The sequence below is a fragment of the Coenobita brevimanus genome, unplaced genomic scaffold (genome assembly GCF_032717465.1).
Source record: "Coenobita brevimanus isolate Jiangsu-jjx unplaced genomic scaffold, ASM3271746v2 jjx.HiC_scaffold_1868, whole genome shotgun sequence".
Lineage (NCBI taxonomy): Eukaryota > Metazoa > Arthropoda > Malacostraca > Decapoda > Coenobitidae > Coenobita > Coenobita brevimanus.
The window spans coordinates 8847-23976 of NW_027642741.1; the positions used below are offsets into that span (position 1 = coordinate 8847).

The following is a 15130-nucleotide window of genomic DNA, read 5'->3' on the forward strand; positions in this document are numbered from 1 at the left end:
ATCAGCATGGACAACCCAGAGGGAAAGGAATGGGCAGAACATGACGGGCAGAACATAACCCATGGAACGGCCCAAAGGATAGTCGAGGAGGCCAGGAAGGCAGACAGACTGAGGCACACGAGAACGTATACATGAGTGTCCTCATACCAGCTTTGCAATCCCTGCAAGAACAGAACAAAGGTAGTCCATGATCTCCTGACACAGTTGGAGAGCATGAAGAGAATGGAAGGGAGGAACAAAATGAGCTTGAGGTCACAGGTACAGCCAGGGACGGTAGTGGTACACGAAGGACCGGCAAAGAGACCGAGATACAGCGATGGCATGGGAGACTAAAAATGCGGAAGACTAGGGAACCCCAATGGGGGGAGCACAGCCAGACATAAGAGGGCACGATTTTAAAAAAAGAAGAGTCAATAGTTAGAGGGCAAGGGCCAGAGTGGAAGATGTCAGAAAACCCGAAACCGACTAGATGGGGAACAGAAAATCTGACACATGCTACCACTATGGGCATCGAGGTGATAGCCTTTGGCTTGGGGGAATTGATTGCCACCATGAGGTTACCACAGACCCAACTACCAACCTCCAAAGGAAATAGCTGGAGGGAGTACTGGGAGTTCATCCGTGCTTTCAAACTGCACATTGGGAGGGCCATAGTCCCAGAGGAATATGAGCTGCAGACGCTCATGCAAGCATGTGCAAGGCCTGTCAGGAACACGCTACAAAAGTGCATTTATTTGGACCCACGAGAGGGTTATAAGAAGGCGATGGCCATATTTGACGACAGATACGGAGAAAGACATCAGTACGCCCAAGAGATTGTGGAAGGAATACTTGAAGGGCCCATGATCAAAGATGAGGAAGAAGGTGGCCGTAGAAAATTCGCCAATGAATTGGGGTCATGTATTTTGAGTCTGGAGACCATCGGGAGATTACAGGAGTTGGACATCATTCGCTTGGTGGACACACTGTCACGTCGGTTACCTGAGAAGGCACTTATGCGGTATGAGGACGAAATCTTTGCCCACAACAAACGATGCAGGTATTATCCTGACGTTAAATACTTGAAAATCTTTATTCTGGAGGAGGCGGACAAAGTGAGTGTGAGGAGGAGAACCGAGGAACAGGTAGCATCCACCAATCAAGGCATTGAGGTTGGTGCTAGAAGGAATCTAGACAAGTGTGTGATTGGCTTGGCCACCATTGGCAATGACGAACCTGCAAGTGAGAGAGACATGCATCGGCTGTGTGGGGGGCTGCATGTGCTGGTGGGATGCAAGAAATTCCGCTCCATGAGAGTGGAAGAAAGGAGAGCCGTGGTCAGATGGCTCAAATATTGTTATGTTTGCTTGAACAATACCCACTTGGCAGCTGAGTGCTGGGCCTCAGTATGGTGTGACAAAGGGGTTGCACTGGGAAACATTCGCGATGGATACATCCGACTGGCCCAGTAAGGCAAAGGCAGAAGCCCCAGTACCATGGGGAACCCAGAATGGGAGATGGAGCAAAAACGCAGAGGGAGGTTGAGATGGAGCCGAGAAATGATCGTCAACGATACACTCAGTGGGAACAGGTGCATGGAAGCAAGCAGGGAGTACACAGAGCAGAGCTGGAGAGGAGAAGTGCTACCTGTGGACAGGCCGACAAACGGGATGAGACAGGCATGGAGGGGGCACTTAAGCCCCAGGCTCAAAAGGAGTAAGGGCGGGAGTGAATGACTCACTGCCACGACAGGGACAATGTGGATGCATAGGTGGCTTCGCAAGGTGGCGTTACCAATTGTTAACGTAAAGGTGGCTAGTGAAGGACTGGATGCCATGATCCAGACGAGGGCACTTTTGGACTCTGGCAGCAACTGAACCTTCTGTATGATCCAGTTGGCAAGCAGTCTAGGGGCACCATAGAGAACCGAATGAGTAACACTAGACACTATAACCCTGGTGATGGTGCAGCAAACTGAGGAGACAGACTTAGTAGTTAGCAGTGGGCATTCCTGTAAACCGAACTGGAGGATATGGTTGCCTGGGGTGATTGTCACTCAGTGACTCCCTGCAGCACTGAAGGACTCAGTAGCCTCTGTACAGGATATGGCACGATGGAGTTATTTGGTGGGAATAGAGCCACTGACCACGTACGAAGGTGAGGTGCAACTACTGATTAGTCTTGATGCACCACAAGCAATGACGCCCTTGGAGGTCAGGGCCGGGAGTAGTGGAGAACCTTTTGCAAAAAGGACACCGCTGGGATGGACCTTTAGTGGACCTGTACGACCTCGTGCTGAGGTGGAAGACAGACCAGATGAGGTAGGATGTGTGGCCGTAGTTGACTGCAACTCCCAGGAAACACGATTGGAGGAGCAAGTGCGACGGCTTTGGGAACTGGACGCAAGTTATCTGAAGAAGGGAGATGGCCTATCCGTTGAAGACAACAGGGTGATGAAATTATGGTTGGGCACAGCAATAAGGTGACGGGACACTACCAACTCCCTACACAATTCAGACAAAATCCACCCAAGCTCCCAGACAACAGGTTAATGGCACTGAGGATATTAGAGGGCCTAAAGAAGAGGCTGCTCGGAGACCCACCCTTATGCTAACTTAAACATACTGGGCAGAACCCAACCTATAACATACCGGGTGGAACCCAACCTATAACATACCGGGCAGAACCCAATCTATAACATACCAGGCGGAACCTAACCTATAACATACCGAGCAGAACCAAACCTATAGCATACCAGGCGGAACGTATCAGCATGGACAACCCAGAGGGAAAGGAATGGGCAGAACATGACGGGCAGAACATAACCCATGGAACGGCCCAAAGGATAGTCGAGGAGGCCAGGAAGGCAGACAGACTGAGGCACACGAGAACGTATACATGAGTGTCCTCATACCGGCTTTGCAATCCCTGCAAGAACAGAACAAAGGTAGTCCATGATCTCCTGACACAGTTGGAGAGCATGAAGAGAATGGAAGGGAGGAACAAAATGAGCTTGAGGTCACAGGTACAGCCAGGGACGGTAGTGGTACACGAAGGACCGGCAAAGAGACCGAGATACAGCGATGGCATGGGAGACTAAAAAATGCGGAAGACTAGGGAACCCCAATGGGGGGAGCACAGCCAGACATAAGAGGGCACGATTTTAAAAAAAGAAGAGTCAATAGTTAGAGGGCAAGGGCCAGAGTGGAAGATGTCAGAAAACCCGAAACCGACTAGATGGGGAACAGAAAAGCTGACACATGCTACCACTATGGGCATCGAGGTGATAGCCTTTGGCTTGGGGGAATTGATTGCCACCATGAGGTTACCACAGACCCAACTACCAACCTCCAAAGGAAATAGCTGGAGGGAGTACTGGGAGTTCATCCGTGCTTTCAAACTGCACATTGGGAGGGCCATAGTCCCAGAGGAATATGAGCTGCAGACGCTCATGCAAGCATGTGCAAGGCCTGTCAGGAACACGCTACAAAAGTGCATTTATTTGGACCCACGAGAGGGTTATAAGAAGGCGATGGCCATATTTGACGACAGATACGGAGAAAGACATCAGTACGCCCAAGAGATTGTGGAAGGAATACTTGAAGGGCCCATGATCAAAGATGAGGAAGAAGGTGGCCGTAGAAAATTCGCCAATGAATTGGGGTCATGTATTTTGAGTCTGGAGACCATCGGGAGATTACAGGAGTTGGACATCATTCGCTTGGTGGACACACTGTCACGTCGGTTACCTGAGAAGGCACTTATGCGGTATGAGGACGAAATCTTTGCCCACAACAAACGATGCAGGTATTATCCTGACGTTAAATACTTGAAAATCTTTATTCTGGAGGAGGCGGACAAAGTGAGTGTGAGGAGGAGAACCGAGGAACAGGTAGCATCCACCAATCAAGGCATTGAGGTTGGTGCTAGAAGGAATCTAGACAAGTGTGTGATTGGCTTGGCCACCATTGGCAATGACGAACCTGCAAGTGAGAGAGACATGCATCGGCTGTGTGGGGGGCTGCATGTGCTGGTGGGATGCAAGAAATTCCGCTCCATGAGAGTGGAAGAAAGGAGAGCCGTGGTCAGATGGCTCAAATATTGTTATGTTTGCTTGAACAATACCCACTTGGCAGCTGAGTGCTGGGCCTCAGTATGGTGTGACAAAAGGGGTTGCACTGGGAAACATTCGCGATGGATACATCCGACTGGCCCAGTAAGGCAAAGGCAGAAGCCCCAGTACCATGGGGAACCCAGAATGGGAGATGGAGCAAAAACGCAGAGGGAGGTTGAGATGGAGCCGAGAAATGATCGTCAACGATACACTCAGTGGGAACAGGTGCATGGAAGCAAGCAGGGAGTACACAGAGCAGAGCTGGAGAGGAGAAGTGCTACCTGTGGACAGGCCGACAAACGGGATGAGACAGGCATGGAGGGGGCACTTAAGCCCCAGGCTCAAAAGGAGTAAGGGCGGGAGTGAATGACTCACTGCCACGACAGGGACAATGTGGATGCATAGGTGGCTTCGCAAGGTGGCGTTACCAATTGTTAACGTAAAGGTGGCTAGTGAAGGACTGGATGCCATGATCCAGACGAGGGCACTTTTGGACTCTGGCAGCAACTGAACCTTCTGTATGATCCAGTTGGCAAGCAGTCTAGGGGCACCATAGAGAACCGAATGAGTAACACTAGACACTATAACCCTGGTGATGGTGCAGCAAACTGAGGAGACAGACTTAGTAGTTAGCAGTGGGCATTCCTGTAAACCGAACTGGAGGATATGGTTGCCTGGGGTGATTGTCACTCAGTGACTCCCTGCAGCACTGAAGGACTCAGTAGCCTCTGTACAGGATATGGCACGATGGAGTTATTTGGTGGGAATAGAGCCACTGACCACGTACGAAGGTGAGGTGCAACTACTGATTAGTCTTGATGCACCACAAGCAATGACGCCCTTGGAGGTCAGGGCCGGGAGTAGTGGAGAACCTTTTGCAAAAAGGACACCGCTGGGATGGACCTTTAGTGGACCTGTACGACCTCGTGCTGAGGTGGAAGACAGACCAGATGAGGTAGGATGTGTGGCCGTAGTTGACTGCAACTCCCAGGAAACACGATTGGAGGAGCAAGTGCGACGGCTTTGGGAACTGGACGCAAGTTATCTGAAGAAGGGAGATGGCCTATCCGTTGAAGACAACAGGGTGATGAAATTATGGTTGGGCACAGCAATAAGGTGACGGGACACTACCAACTCCCTACACAATTCAGACAAAATCCACCCAAGCTCCCAGACAACAGGTTAATGGCACTGAGGATATTAGAGGGCCTAAAGAAGAGGCTGCTCGGAGACCCACCCTTATGCTAACTTAAACATACTGGGCAGAACCCAACCTATAACATACCGGGTGGAACCCAACCTATAACATACCGGGCAGAACCCAATCTATAACATACCAGGCGGAACCTAACCTATAACATACCGAGCAGAACCAAACCTATAGCATACCAGGCGGAACGTATCAGCATGGACAACCCAGAGGGAAAGGAATGGGCAGAACATGACGGGCAGAACATAACCCATGGAACGGCCCAAAGGATAGTCGAGGAGGCCAGGAAGGCAGACAGACTGAGGCACACGAGAACGTATACATGAGTGTCCTCATACCGGCTTTGCAATCCCTGCAAGAACAGAACAAAGGTAGTCCATGATCTCCTGACACAGTTGGAGAGCATGAAGAGAATGGAAGGGAGGAACAAAATGAGCTTGAGGTCACAGGTACAGCCAGGGACGGTAGTGGTACACGAAGGACCGGCAAAGAGACCGAGATACAGCGATGGCATGGGAGACTAAAAAATGCGGAAGACTAGGGAACCCCAATGGGGGAGCACAGCCAGACATAAGAGGGCACGATTTTAAAAAAGAAGAGTCAATAGTTAGAGGGCAAGGGCCAGAGTGGAAGATGTCAGAAAACCCGAAACCGACTAGATGGGGAACAGAAAAGCTGACACATGCTACCACTATGGGCATCGAGGTGATAGCCTTTGGCTTGGGGGAATTGATTGCCACCATGAGGTTACCACAGACCCAACTACCAACCTCCAAAGGAAATAGCTGGAGGGAGTACTGGGAGTTCATCCGTGCTTTCAAACTGCACATTGGGAGGGCCATAGTCCCAGAGGAATATGAGCTGCAGACGCTCATGCAAGCATGTGCAAGGCCTGTCAGGAACACGCTACAAAAGTGCATTTATTTGGACCCACGAGAGGGTTATAAGAAGGCGATGGCCATATTTGACGACAGATACGGAGAAAGACATCAGTACGCCCAAGAGATTGTGGAAGGAATACTTGAAGGGCCCATGATCAAAGATGAGGAAGAAGGTGGCCGTAGAAAATTCGCCAATGAATTGGGGTCATGTATTTTGAGTCTGGAGACCATCGGGAGATTACAGGAGTTGGACATCATTCGCTTGGTGGACACACTGTCACGTCGGTTACCTGAGAAGGCACTTATGCGGTATGAGGACGAAATCTTTGCCCACAACAAACGATGCAGGTATTATCCTGACGTTAAATACTTGAAAATCTTTATTCTGGAGGAGGCGGACAAAGTGAGTGTGAGGAGGAGAACCGAGGAACAGGTAGCATCCACCAATCAAGGCATTGAGGTTGGTGCTAGAAGGAATCTAGACAAGTGTGTGATTGGCTTGGCCACCATTGGCAATGACGAACCTGCAAGTGAGAGAGACATGCATCGGCTGTGTGGGGGGCTGCATGTGCTGGTGGGATGCAAGAAATTCCGCTCCATGAGAGTGGAAGAAAGGAGAGCCGTGGTCAGATGGCTCAAATATTGTTATGTTTGCTTGAACAATACCCACTTGGCAGCTGAGTGCTGGGCCTCAGTATGGTGTGACAAAAGGGGTTGCACTGGGAAACATTCGCGATGGATACATCCGACTGGCCCAGTAAGGCAAAGGCAGAAGCCCCAGTACCATGGGGAACCCAGAATGGGAGATGGAGCAAAAACGCAGAGGGAGGTTGAGATGGAGCCGAGAAATGATCGTCAACGATACACTCAGTGGGAACAGGTGCATGGAAGCAAGCAGGGAGTACACAGAGCAGAGCTGGAGAGGAGAAGTGCTACCTGTGGACAGGCCGACAAACGGGATGAGACAGGCATGGAGGGGGCACTTAAGCCCCAGGCTCAAAAGGAGTAAGGGCGGGAGTGAATGACTCACTGCCACGACAGGGACAATGTGGATGCATAGGTGGCTTCGCAAGGTGGCGTTACCAATTGTTAACGTAAAGGTGGCTAGTGAAGGACTGGATGCCATGATCCAGACGAGGGCACTTTTGGACTCTGGCAGCAACTGAACCTTCTGTATGATCCAGTTGGCAAGCAGTCTAGGGGCACCATAGAGAACCGAATGAGTAACACTAGACACTATAACCCTGGTGATGGTGCAGCAAACTGAGGAGACAGACTTAGTAGTTAGCAGTGGGCATTCCTGTAAACCGAACTGGAGGATATGGTTGCCTGGGGTGATTGTCACTCAGTGACTCCCTGCAGCACTGAAGGACTCAGTAGCCTCTGTACAGGATATGGCACGATGGAGTTATTTGGTGGGAATAGAGCCACTGACCACGTACGAAGGTGAGGTGCAACTACTGATTAGTCTTGATGCACCACAAGCAATGACGCCCTTGGAGGTCAGGGCCGGGAGTAGTGGAGAACCTTTTGCAAAAAGGACACCGCTGGGATGGACCTTTAGTGGACCTGTACGACCTCGTGCTGAGGTGGAAGACAGACCAGATGAGGTAGGATGTGTGGCCGTAGTTGACTGCAACTCCCAGGAAACACGATTGGAGGAGCAAGTGCGACGGCTTTGGGAACTGGACGCAAGTTATCTGAAGAAGGGAGATGGCCTATCCGTTGAAGACAACAGGGTGATGAAATTATGGTTGGGCACAGCAATAAGGTGACGGGACACTACCAACTCCCTACACAATTCAGACAAAATCCACCCAAGCTCCCAGACAACAGGTTAATGGCACTGAGGATATTAGAGGGCCTAAAGAAGAGGCTGCTCGGAGACCCACCCTTATGCTAACTTAAACATACTGGGCAGAACCCAACCTATAACATACCGGGTGGAACCCAACCTATAACATACCGGGCAGAACCCAATCTATAACATACCAGGCGGAACCTAACCTATAACATACCGAGCAGAACCAAACCTATAGCATACCAGGCGGAACGTATCAGCATGGACAACCCAGAGGGAAAGGAATGGGCAGAACATGACGGGCAGAACATAACCCATGGAACGGCCCAAAGGATAGTCGAGGAGGCCAGGAAGGCAGACAGACTGAGGCACACGAGAACGTATACATGAGTGTCCTCATACCAGCTTTGCAATCCCTGCAAGAACAGAACAAAGGTAGTCCATGATCTCCTGACACAGTTGGAGAGCATGAAGAGAATGGAAGGGAGGAACAAAATGAGCTTGAGGTCACAGGTACAGCCAGGGACGGTAGTGGTACACGAAGGACCGGCAAAGAGACCGAGATACAGCGATGGCATGGGAGACTAAAAAATGCGGAAGACTAGGGAACCCCAATGGGGAGAGCACAGCCAGACATAAGAGGGCACGATTTTAAAAAAGAAGAGTCAATAGTTAGAGGGCAAGGGCCAGAGTGGAAGATGTCAGAAAACCCGAAACCGACTAGATGGGGAACAGAAAATCTGACACATGCTACCACTATGGGCATCGAGGTGATAGCCTTTGGCTTGGGGGAATTGATTGCCACCATGAGGTTACCACAGACCCAACTACCAACCTCCAAAGGAAATAGCTGGAGGGAGTACTGGGAGTTCATCCGTGCTTTCAAACTGCACATTGGGAGGGCCATAGTCCCAGAGGAATATGAGCTGCAGACGCTCATGCAAGCATGTGCAAGGCCTGTCAGGAACACGCTACAAAAGTGCATTTATTTGGACCCACGAGAGGGTTATAAGAAGGCGATGGCCATATTTGACGACAGATACGGAGAAAGACATCAGTACGCCCAAGAGATTGTGGAAGGAATACTTGAAGGGCCCATGATCAAAGATGAGGAAGAAGGTGGCCGTAGAAAATTCGCCAATGAATTGGGGTCATGTATTTTGAGTCTGGAGACCATCGGGAGATTACAGGAGTTGGACATCATTCGCTTGGTGGACACACTGTCACGTCGGTTACCTGAGAAGGCACTTATGCGGTATGAGGACGAAATCTTTGCCCACAACAAACGATGCAGGTATTATCCTGACGTTAAATACTTGAAAATCTTTATTCTGGAGGAGGCGGACAAAGTGAGTGTGAGGAGGAGAACCGAGGAACAGGTAGCATCCACCAATCAAGGCATTGAGGTTGGTGCTAGAAGGAATCTAGACAAGTGTGTGATTGGCTTGGCCACCATTGGCAATGACGAACCTGCAAGTGAGAGAGACATGCATCGGCTGTGTGGGGGGCTGCATGTGCTGGTGGGATGCAAGAAATTCCGCTCCATGAGAGTGGAAGAAAGGAGAGCCGTGGTCAGATGGCTCAAATATTGTTATGTTTGCTTGAACAATACCCACTTGGCAGCTGAGTGCTGGGCCTCAGTATGGTGTGACAAAGGGGTTGCACTGGGAAACATTCGCGATGGATACATCCGACTGGCCCAGTAAGGCAAAGGCAGAAGCCCCAGTACCATGGGGAACCCAGAATGGGAGATGGAGCAAAAACGCAGAGGGAGGTTGAGATGGAGCCGAGAAATGATCGTCAACGATACACTCAGTGGGAACAGGTGCATGGAAGCAAGCAGGGAGTACACAGAGCAGAGCTGGAGAGGAGAAGTGCTACCTGTGGACAGGCCGACAAACGGGATGAGACAGGCATGGAGGGGGCACTTAAGCCCCAGGCTCAAAAGGAGTAAGGGCGGGAGTGAATGACTCACTGCCACGACAGGGACAATGTGGATGCATAGGTGGCTTCGCAAGGTGGCGTTACCAATTGTTAACGTAAAGGTGGCTAGTGAAGGACTGGATGCCATGATCCAGACGAGGGCACTTTTGGACTCTGGCAGCAACTGAACCTTCTGTATGATCCAGTTGGCAAGCAGTCTAGGGGCACCATAGAGAACCGAATGAGTAACACTAGACACTATAACCCTGGTGATGGTGCAGCAAACTGAGGAGACAGACTTAGTAGTTAGCAGTGGGCATTCCTGTAAACCGAACTGGAGGATATGGTTGCCTGGGGTGATTGTCACTCAGTGACTCCCTGCAGCACTGAAGGACTCAGTAGCCTCTGTACAGGATATGGCACGATGGAGTTATTTGGTGGGAATAGAGCCACTGACCACGTACGAAGGTGAGGTGCAACTACTGATTAGTCTTGATGCACCACAAGCAATGACGCCCTTGGAGGTCAGGGCCGGGAGTAGTGGAGAACCTTTTGCAAAAAGGACACCGCTGGGATGGACCTTTAGTGGACCTGTACGACCTCGTGCTGAGGTGGAAGACAGACCAGATGAGGTAGGATGTGTGGCCGTAGTTGACTGCAACTCCCAGGAAACACGATTGGAGGAGCAAGTGCGACGGCTTTGGGAACTGGACGCAAGTTATCTGAAGAAGGGAGATGGCCTATCCGTTGAAGACAACAGGGTGATGAAATTATGGTTGGGCACAGCAATAAGGTGACGGGACACTACCAACTCCCTACACAATTCAGACAAAATCCACCCAAGCTCCCAGACAACAGGTTAATGGCACTGAGGATATTAGAGGGCCTAAAGAAGAGGCTGCTCGGAGACCCACCCTTATGCTAACTTAAACATACTGGGCAGAACCCAACCTATAACATACCGGGTGGAACCCAACCTATAACATACCGGGCAGAACCCAATCTATAACATACCAGGCGGAACCTAACCTATAACATACCGAGCAGAACCAAACCTATAGCATACCAGGCGGAACGTATCAGCATGGACAACCCAGAGGGAAAGGAATGGGCAGAACATGACGGGCAGAACATAACCCATGGAACGGCCCAAAGGATAGTCGAGGAGGCCAGGAAGGCAGACAGACTGAGGCACACGAGAACGTATACATGAGTGTCCTCATACCGGCTTTGCAATCCCTGCAAGAACAGAACAAAGGTAGTCCATGATCTCCTGACACAGTTGGAGAGCATGAAGAGAATGGAAGGGAGGAACAAAATGAGCTTGAGGTCACAGGTACAGCCAGGGACGGTAGTGGTACACGAAGGACCGGCAAAGAGACCGAGATACAGCGATGGCATGGGAGACTAAAAAATGCGGAAGACTAGGGAACCCCAATGGGGGAGCACAGCCAGACATAAGAGGGCACGATTTTAAAAAAAGAAGAGTCAATAGTTAGAGGGCAAGGGCCAGAGTGGAAGATGTCAGAAAACCCGAAACCGACTAGATGGGGAACAGAAAAGCTGACACATGCTACCACTATGGGCATCGAGGTGATAGCCTTTGGCTTGGGGGAATTGATTGCCACCATGAGGTTACCACAGACCCAACTACCAACCTCCAAAGGAAATAGCTGGAGGGAGTACTGGGAGTTCATCCGTGCTTTCAAACTGCACATTGGGAGGGCCATAGTCCCAGAGGAATATGAGCTGCAGACGCTCATGCAAGCATGTGCAAGGCCTGTCAGGAACACGCTACAAAAGTGCATTTATTTGGACCCACGAGAGGGTTATAAGAAGGCGATGGCCATATTTGACGACAGATACGGAGAAAGACATCAGTACGCCCAAGAGATTGTGGAAGGAATACTTGAAGGGCCCATGATCAAAGATGAGGAAGAAGGTGGCCGTAGAAAATTCGCCAATGAATTGGGGTCATGTATTTTGAGTCTGGAGACCATCGGGAGATTACAGGAGTTGGACATCATTCGCTTGGTGGACACACTGTCACGTCGGTTACCTGAGAAGGCACTTATGCGGTATGAGGACGAAATCTTTGCCCACAACAAACGATGCAGGTATTATCCTGACGTTAAATACTTGAAAATCTTTATTCTGGAGGAGGCGGACAAAGTGAGTGTGAGGAGGAGAACCGAGGAACAGGTAGCATCCACCAATCAAGGCATTGAGGTTGGTGCTAGAAGGAATCTAGACAAGTGTGTGATTGGCTTGGCCACCATTGGCAATGACGAACCTGCAAGTGAGAGAGACATGCATCGGCTGTGTGGGGGGCTGCATGTGCTGGTGGGATGCAAGAAATTCCGCTCCATGAGAGTGGAAGAAAGGAGAGCCGTGGTCAGATGGCTCAAATATTGTTATGTTTGCTTGAACAATACCCACTTGGCAGCTGAGTGCTGGGCCTCAGTATGGTGTGACAAAAGGGGTTGCACTGGGAAACATTCGCGATGGATACATCCGACTGGCCCAGTAAGGCAAAGGCAGAAGCCCCAGTACCATGGGGAACCCAGAATGGGAGATGGAGCAAAAACGCAGAGGGAGGTTGAGATGGAGCCGAGAAATGATCGTCAACGATACACTCAGTGGGAACAGGTGCATGGAAGCAAGCAGGGAGTACACAGAGCAGAGCTGGAGAGGAGAAGTGCTACCTGTGGACAGGCCGACAAACGGGATGAGACAGGCATGGAGGGGGCACTTAAGCCCCAGGCTCAAAAGGAGTAAGGGCGGGAGTGAATGACTCACTGCCACGACAGGGACAATGTGGATGCATAGGTGGCTTCGCAAGGTGGCGTTACCAATTGTTAACGTAAAGGTGGCTAGTGAAGGACTGGATGCCATGATCCAGACGAGGGCACTTTTGGACTCTGGCAGCAACTGAACCTTCTGTATGATCCAGTTGGCAAGCAGTCTAGGGGCACCATAGAGAACCGAATGAGTAACACTAGACACTATAACCCTGGTGATGGTGCAGCAAACTGAGGAGACAGACTTAGTAGTTAGCAGTGGGCATTCCTGTAAACCGAACTGGAGGATATGGTTGCCTGGGGTGATTGTCACTCAGTGACTCCCTGCAGCACTGAAGGACTCAGTAGCCTCTGTACAGGATATGGCACGATGGAGTTATTTGGTGGGAATAGAGCCACTGACCACGTACGAAGGTGAGGTGCAACTACTGATTAGTCTTGATGCACCACAAGCAATGACGCCCTTGGAGGTCAGGGCCGGGAGTAGTGGAGAACCTTTTGCAAAAAGGACACCGCTGGGATGGACCTTTAGTGGACCTGTACGACCTCGTGCTGAGGTGGAAGACAGACCAGATGAGGTAGGATGTGTGGCCGTAGTTGACTGCAACTCCCAGGAAACACGATTGGAGGAGCAAGTGCGACGGCTTTGGGAACTGGACGCAAGTTATCTGAAGAAGGGAGATGGCCTATCCGTTGAAGACAACAGGGTGATGAAATTATGGTTGGGCACAGCAATAAGGTGACGGGACACTACCAACTCCCTACACAATTCAGACAAAATCCACCCAAGCTCCCAGACAACAGGTTAATGGCACTGAGGATATTAGAGGGCCTAAAGAAGAGGCTGCTCGGAGACCCACCCTTATGCTAACTTAAACATACTGGGCAGAACCCAACCTATAACATACCGGGTGGAACCCAACCTATAACATACCGGGCAGAACTCAATCTATAACATACCAGGCGGAACCTAACCTATAACATACCGAGCAGAACCAAACCTATAGCATACCAGGCGGAACGTATCAGCATGGACAACCCAGAGGGAAAGGAATGGGCAGAACATGACGGGCAGAACATAACCCATGGAACGGCCCAAAGGATAGTCGAGGAGGCCAGGAAGGCAGACAGACTGAGGCACACGAGAACGTATACATGAGTGTCCTCATACCGGCTTTGCAATCCCTGCAAGAACAGAACAAAGGTAGTCCATGATCTCCTGACACAGTTGGAGAGCATGAAGAGAATGGAAGGGAGGAACAAAATGAGCTTGAGGTCACAGGTACAGCCAGGGACGGTAGTGGTACACGAAGGACCGGCAAAGAGACCGAGATACAGCGATGGCATGGGAGAGTAAAAAATGCGGAAGACTAGGGAACCCCAATGGGGGGAGCACAGCCAGACATAAGAGGGCACGATTTAAAAAAAAGAAGAGTCAATAGTTAGAGGGCAAGGGCCAGAGTGGAAGATGTCAGAAAACCCGAAACCGACTAGATGGGGAACAGAAAAGCTGACACATGCTACCACTATGGGCATCGAGGTGATAGCCTTTGGCTTGGGGGAATTGATTGCCACCATGAGGTTACCACAGACCCAACTACCAACCTCCAAAGGAAATAGCTGGAGGGAGTACTGGGAGTTCATCCGTGCTTTCAAACTGCACATTGGGAGGGCCATAGTCCCAGAGGAATATGAGCTGCAGACGCTCATGCAAGCATGTGCAAGGCCTGTCAGGAACACGCTACAAAAGTGCATTTATTTGGACCCACGAGAGGGTTATAAGAAGGCGATGGCCATATTTGACGACAGATACGGAGAAAGACATCAGTACGCCCAAGAGATTGTGGAAGGAATACTTGAAGGGCCCATGATCAAAGATGAGGAAGAAGGTGGCCGTAGAAAATTCGCCAATGAATTGGGGTCATGTATTTTGAGTCTGGAGACCATCGGGAGATTACAGGAGTTGGACATCATTCGCTTGGTGGACACACTGTCACGTCGGTTACCTGAGAAGGCACTTATGCGGTATGAGGACGAAATCTTTGCCCACAACAAACGATGCAGGTATTATCCTGACGTTAAATACTTGAAAATCTTTATTCTGGAGGAGGCGGACAAAGTGAGTGTGAGGAGGAGAACCGAGGAACAGGTAGCATCCACCAATCAAGGCATTGAGGTTGGTGCTAGAAGGAATCTAGACAAGTGTGTGATTGGCTTGGCCACCATTGGCAATGACGAACCTGCAAGTGAGAGAGACATGCATCGGCTGTGTGGGGGGCTGCATGTGCTGGTGGGATGCAAGAAATTCCGCTCCATGAGAGTGGAAGAAAGGAGAGCCGTGGTCAGATGGCTCAAATATTGTTATGTTTGCTTGAACAATACCCACTTGGCAGCTGAGTGCTGGGCCTCAGTATGGTGTGA

General features: G+C 50.4%; 3 protein-coding genes across 3 annotated transcripts; all 3 read left to right on the top strand.

The window, feature by feature from the left end:
• Positions 1-503: 503 nt before the first annotated feature.
• Positions 504-1451, top strand: LOC145389675 (uncharacterized). Its single transcript, XM_080264891.1, has one exon. The coding sequence runs from the start codon at positions 504-506 to the stop codon at positions 1449-1451; it is 948 nt and encodes a 315-aa protein (XP_080121017.1).
• A 7292-nt stretch (positions 1452-8743) lies between these two features.
• Positions 8744-9691, top strand: LOC145389676 (uncharacterized). Its single transcript, XM_080264892.1, has one exon. The coding sequence runs from the start codon at positions 8744-8746 to the stop codon at positions 9689-9691; it is 948 nt and encodes a 315-aa protein (XP_080121018.1).
• A 4546-nt stretch (positions 9692-14237) lies between these two features.
• Positions 14238-15050, top strand: LOC145389678 (uncharacterized; the record flags this gene model as incomplete). The annotated part of the gene is made up of 1 exon (XM_080264893.1): positions 14238-15050. A coding segment is annotated over exon 1 (813 nt), but the record flags the coding sequence as incomplete, so codon positions are not given.
• Between the last annotated feature and the right edge of the window lie 80 nt (positions 15051-15130).

What these genes read in the sequence shown, in the direction of transcription:
- LOC145389675 (XM_080264891.1), top strand. Translation starts at nt 504, where the DNA reads ATGGGCATCGAGGTGATAGCCTTTGGCTTGGGGGAATTGATTGCCACC.
- LOC145389676 (XM_080264892.1), top strand. Translation starts at nt 8,744, where the DNA reads ATGGGCATCGAGGTGATAGCCTTTGGCTTGGGGGAATTGATTGCCACC.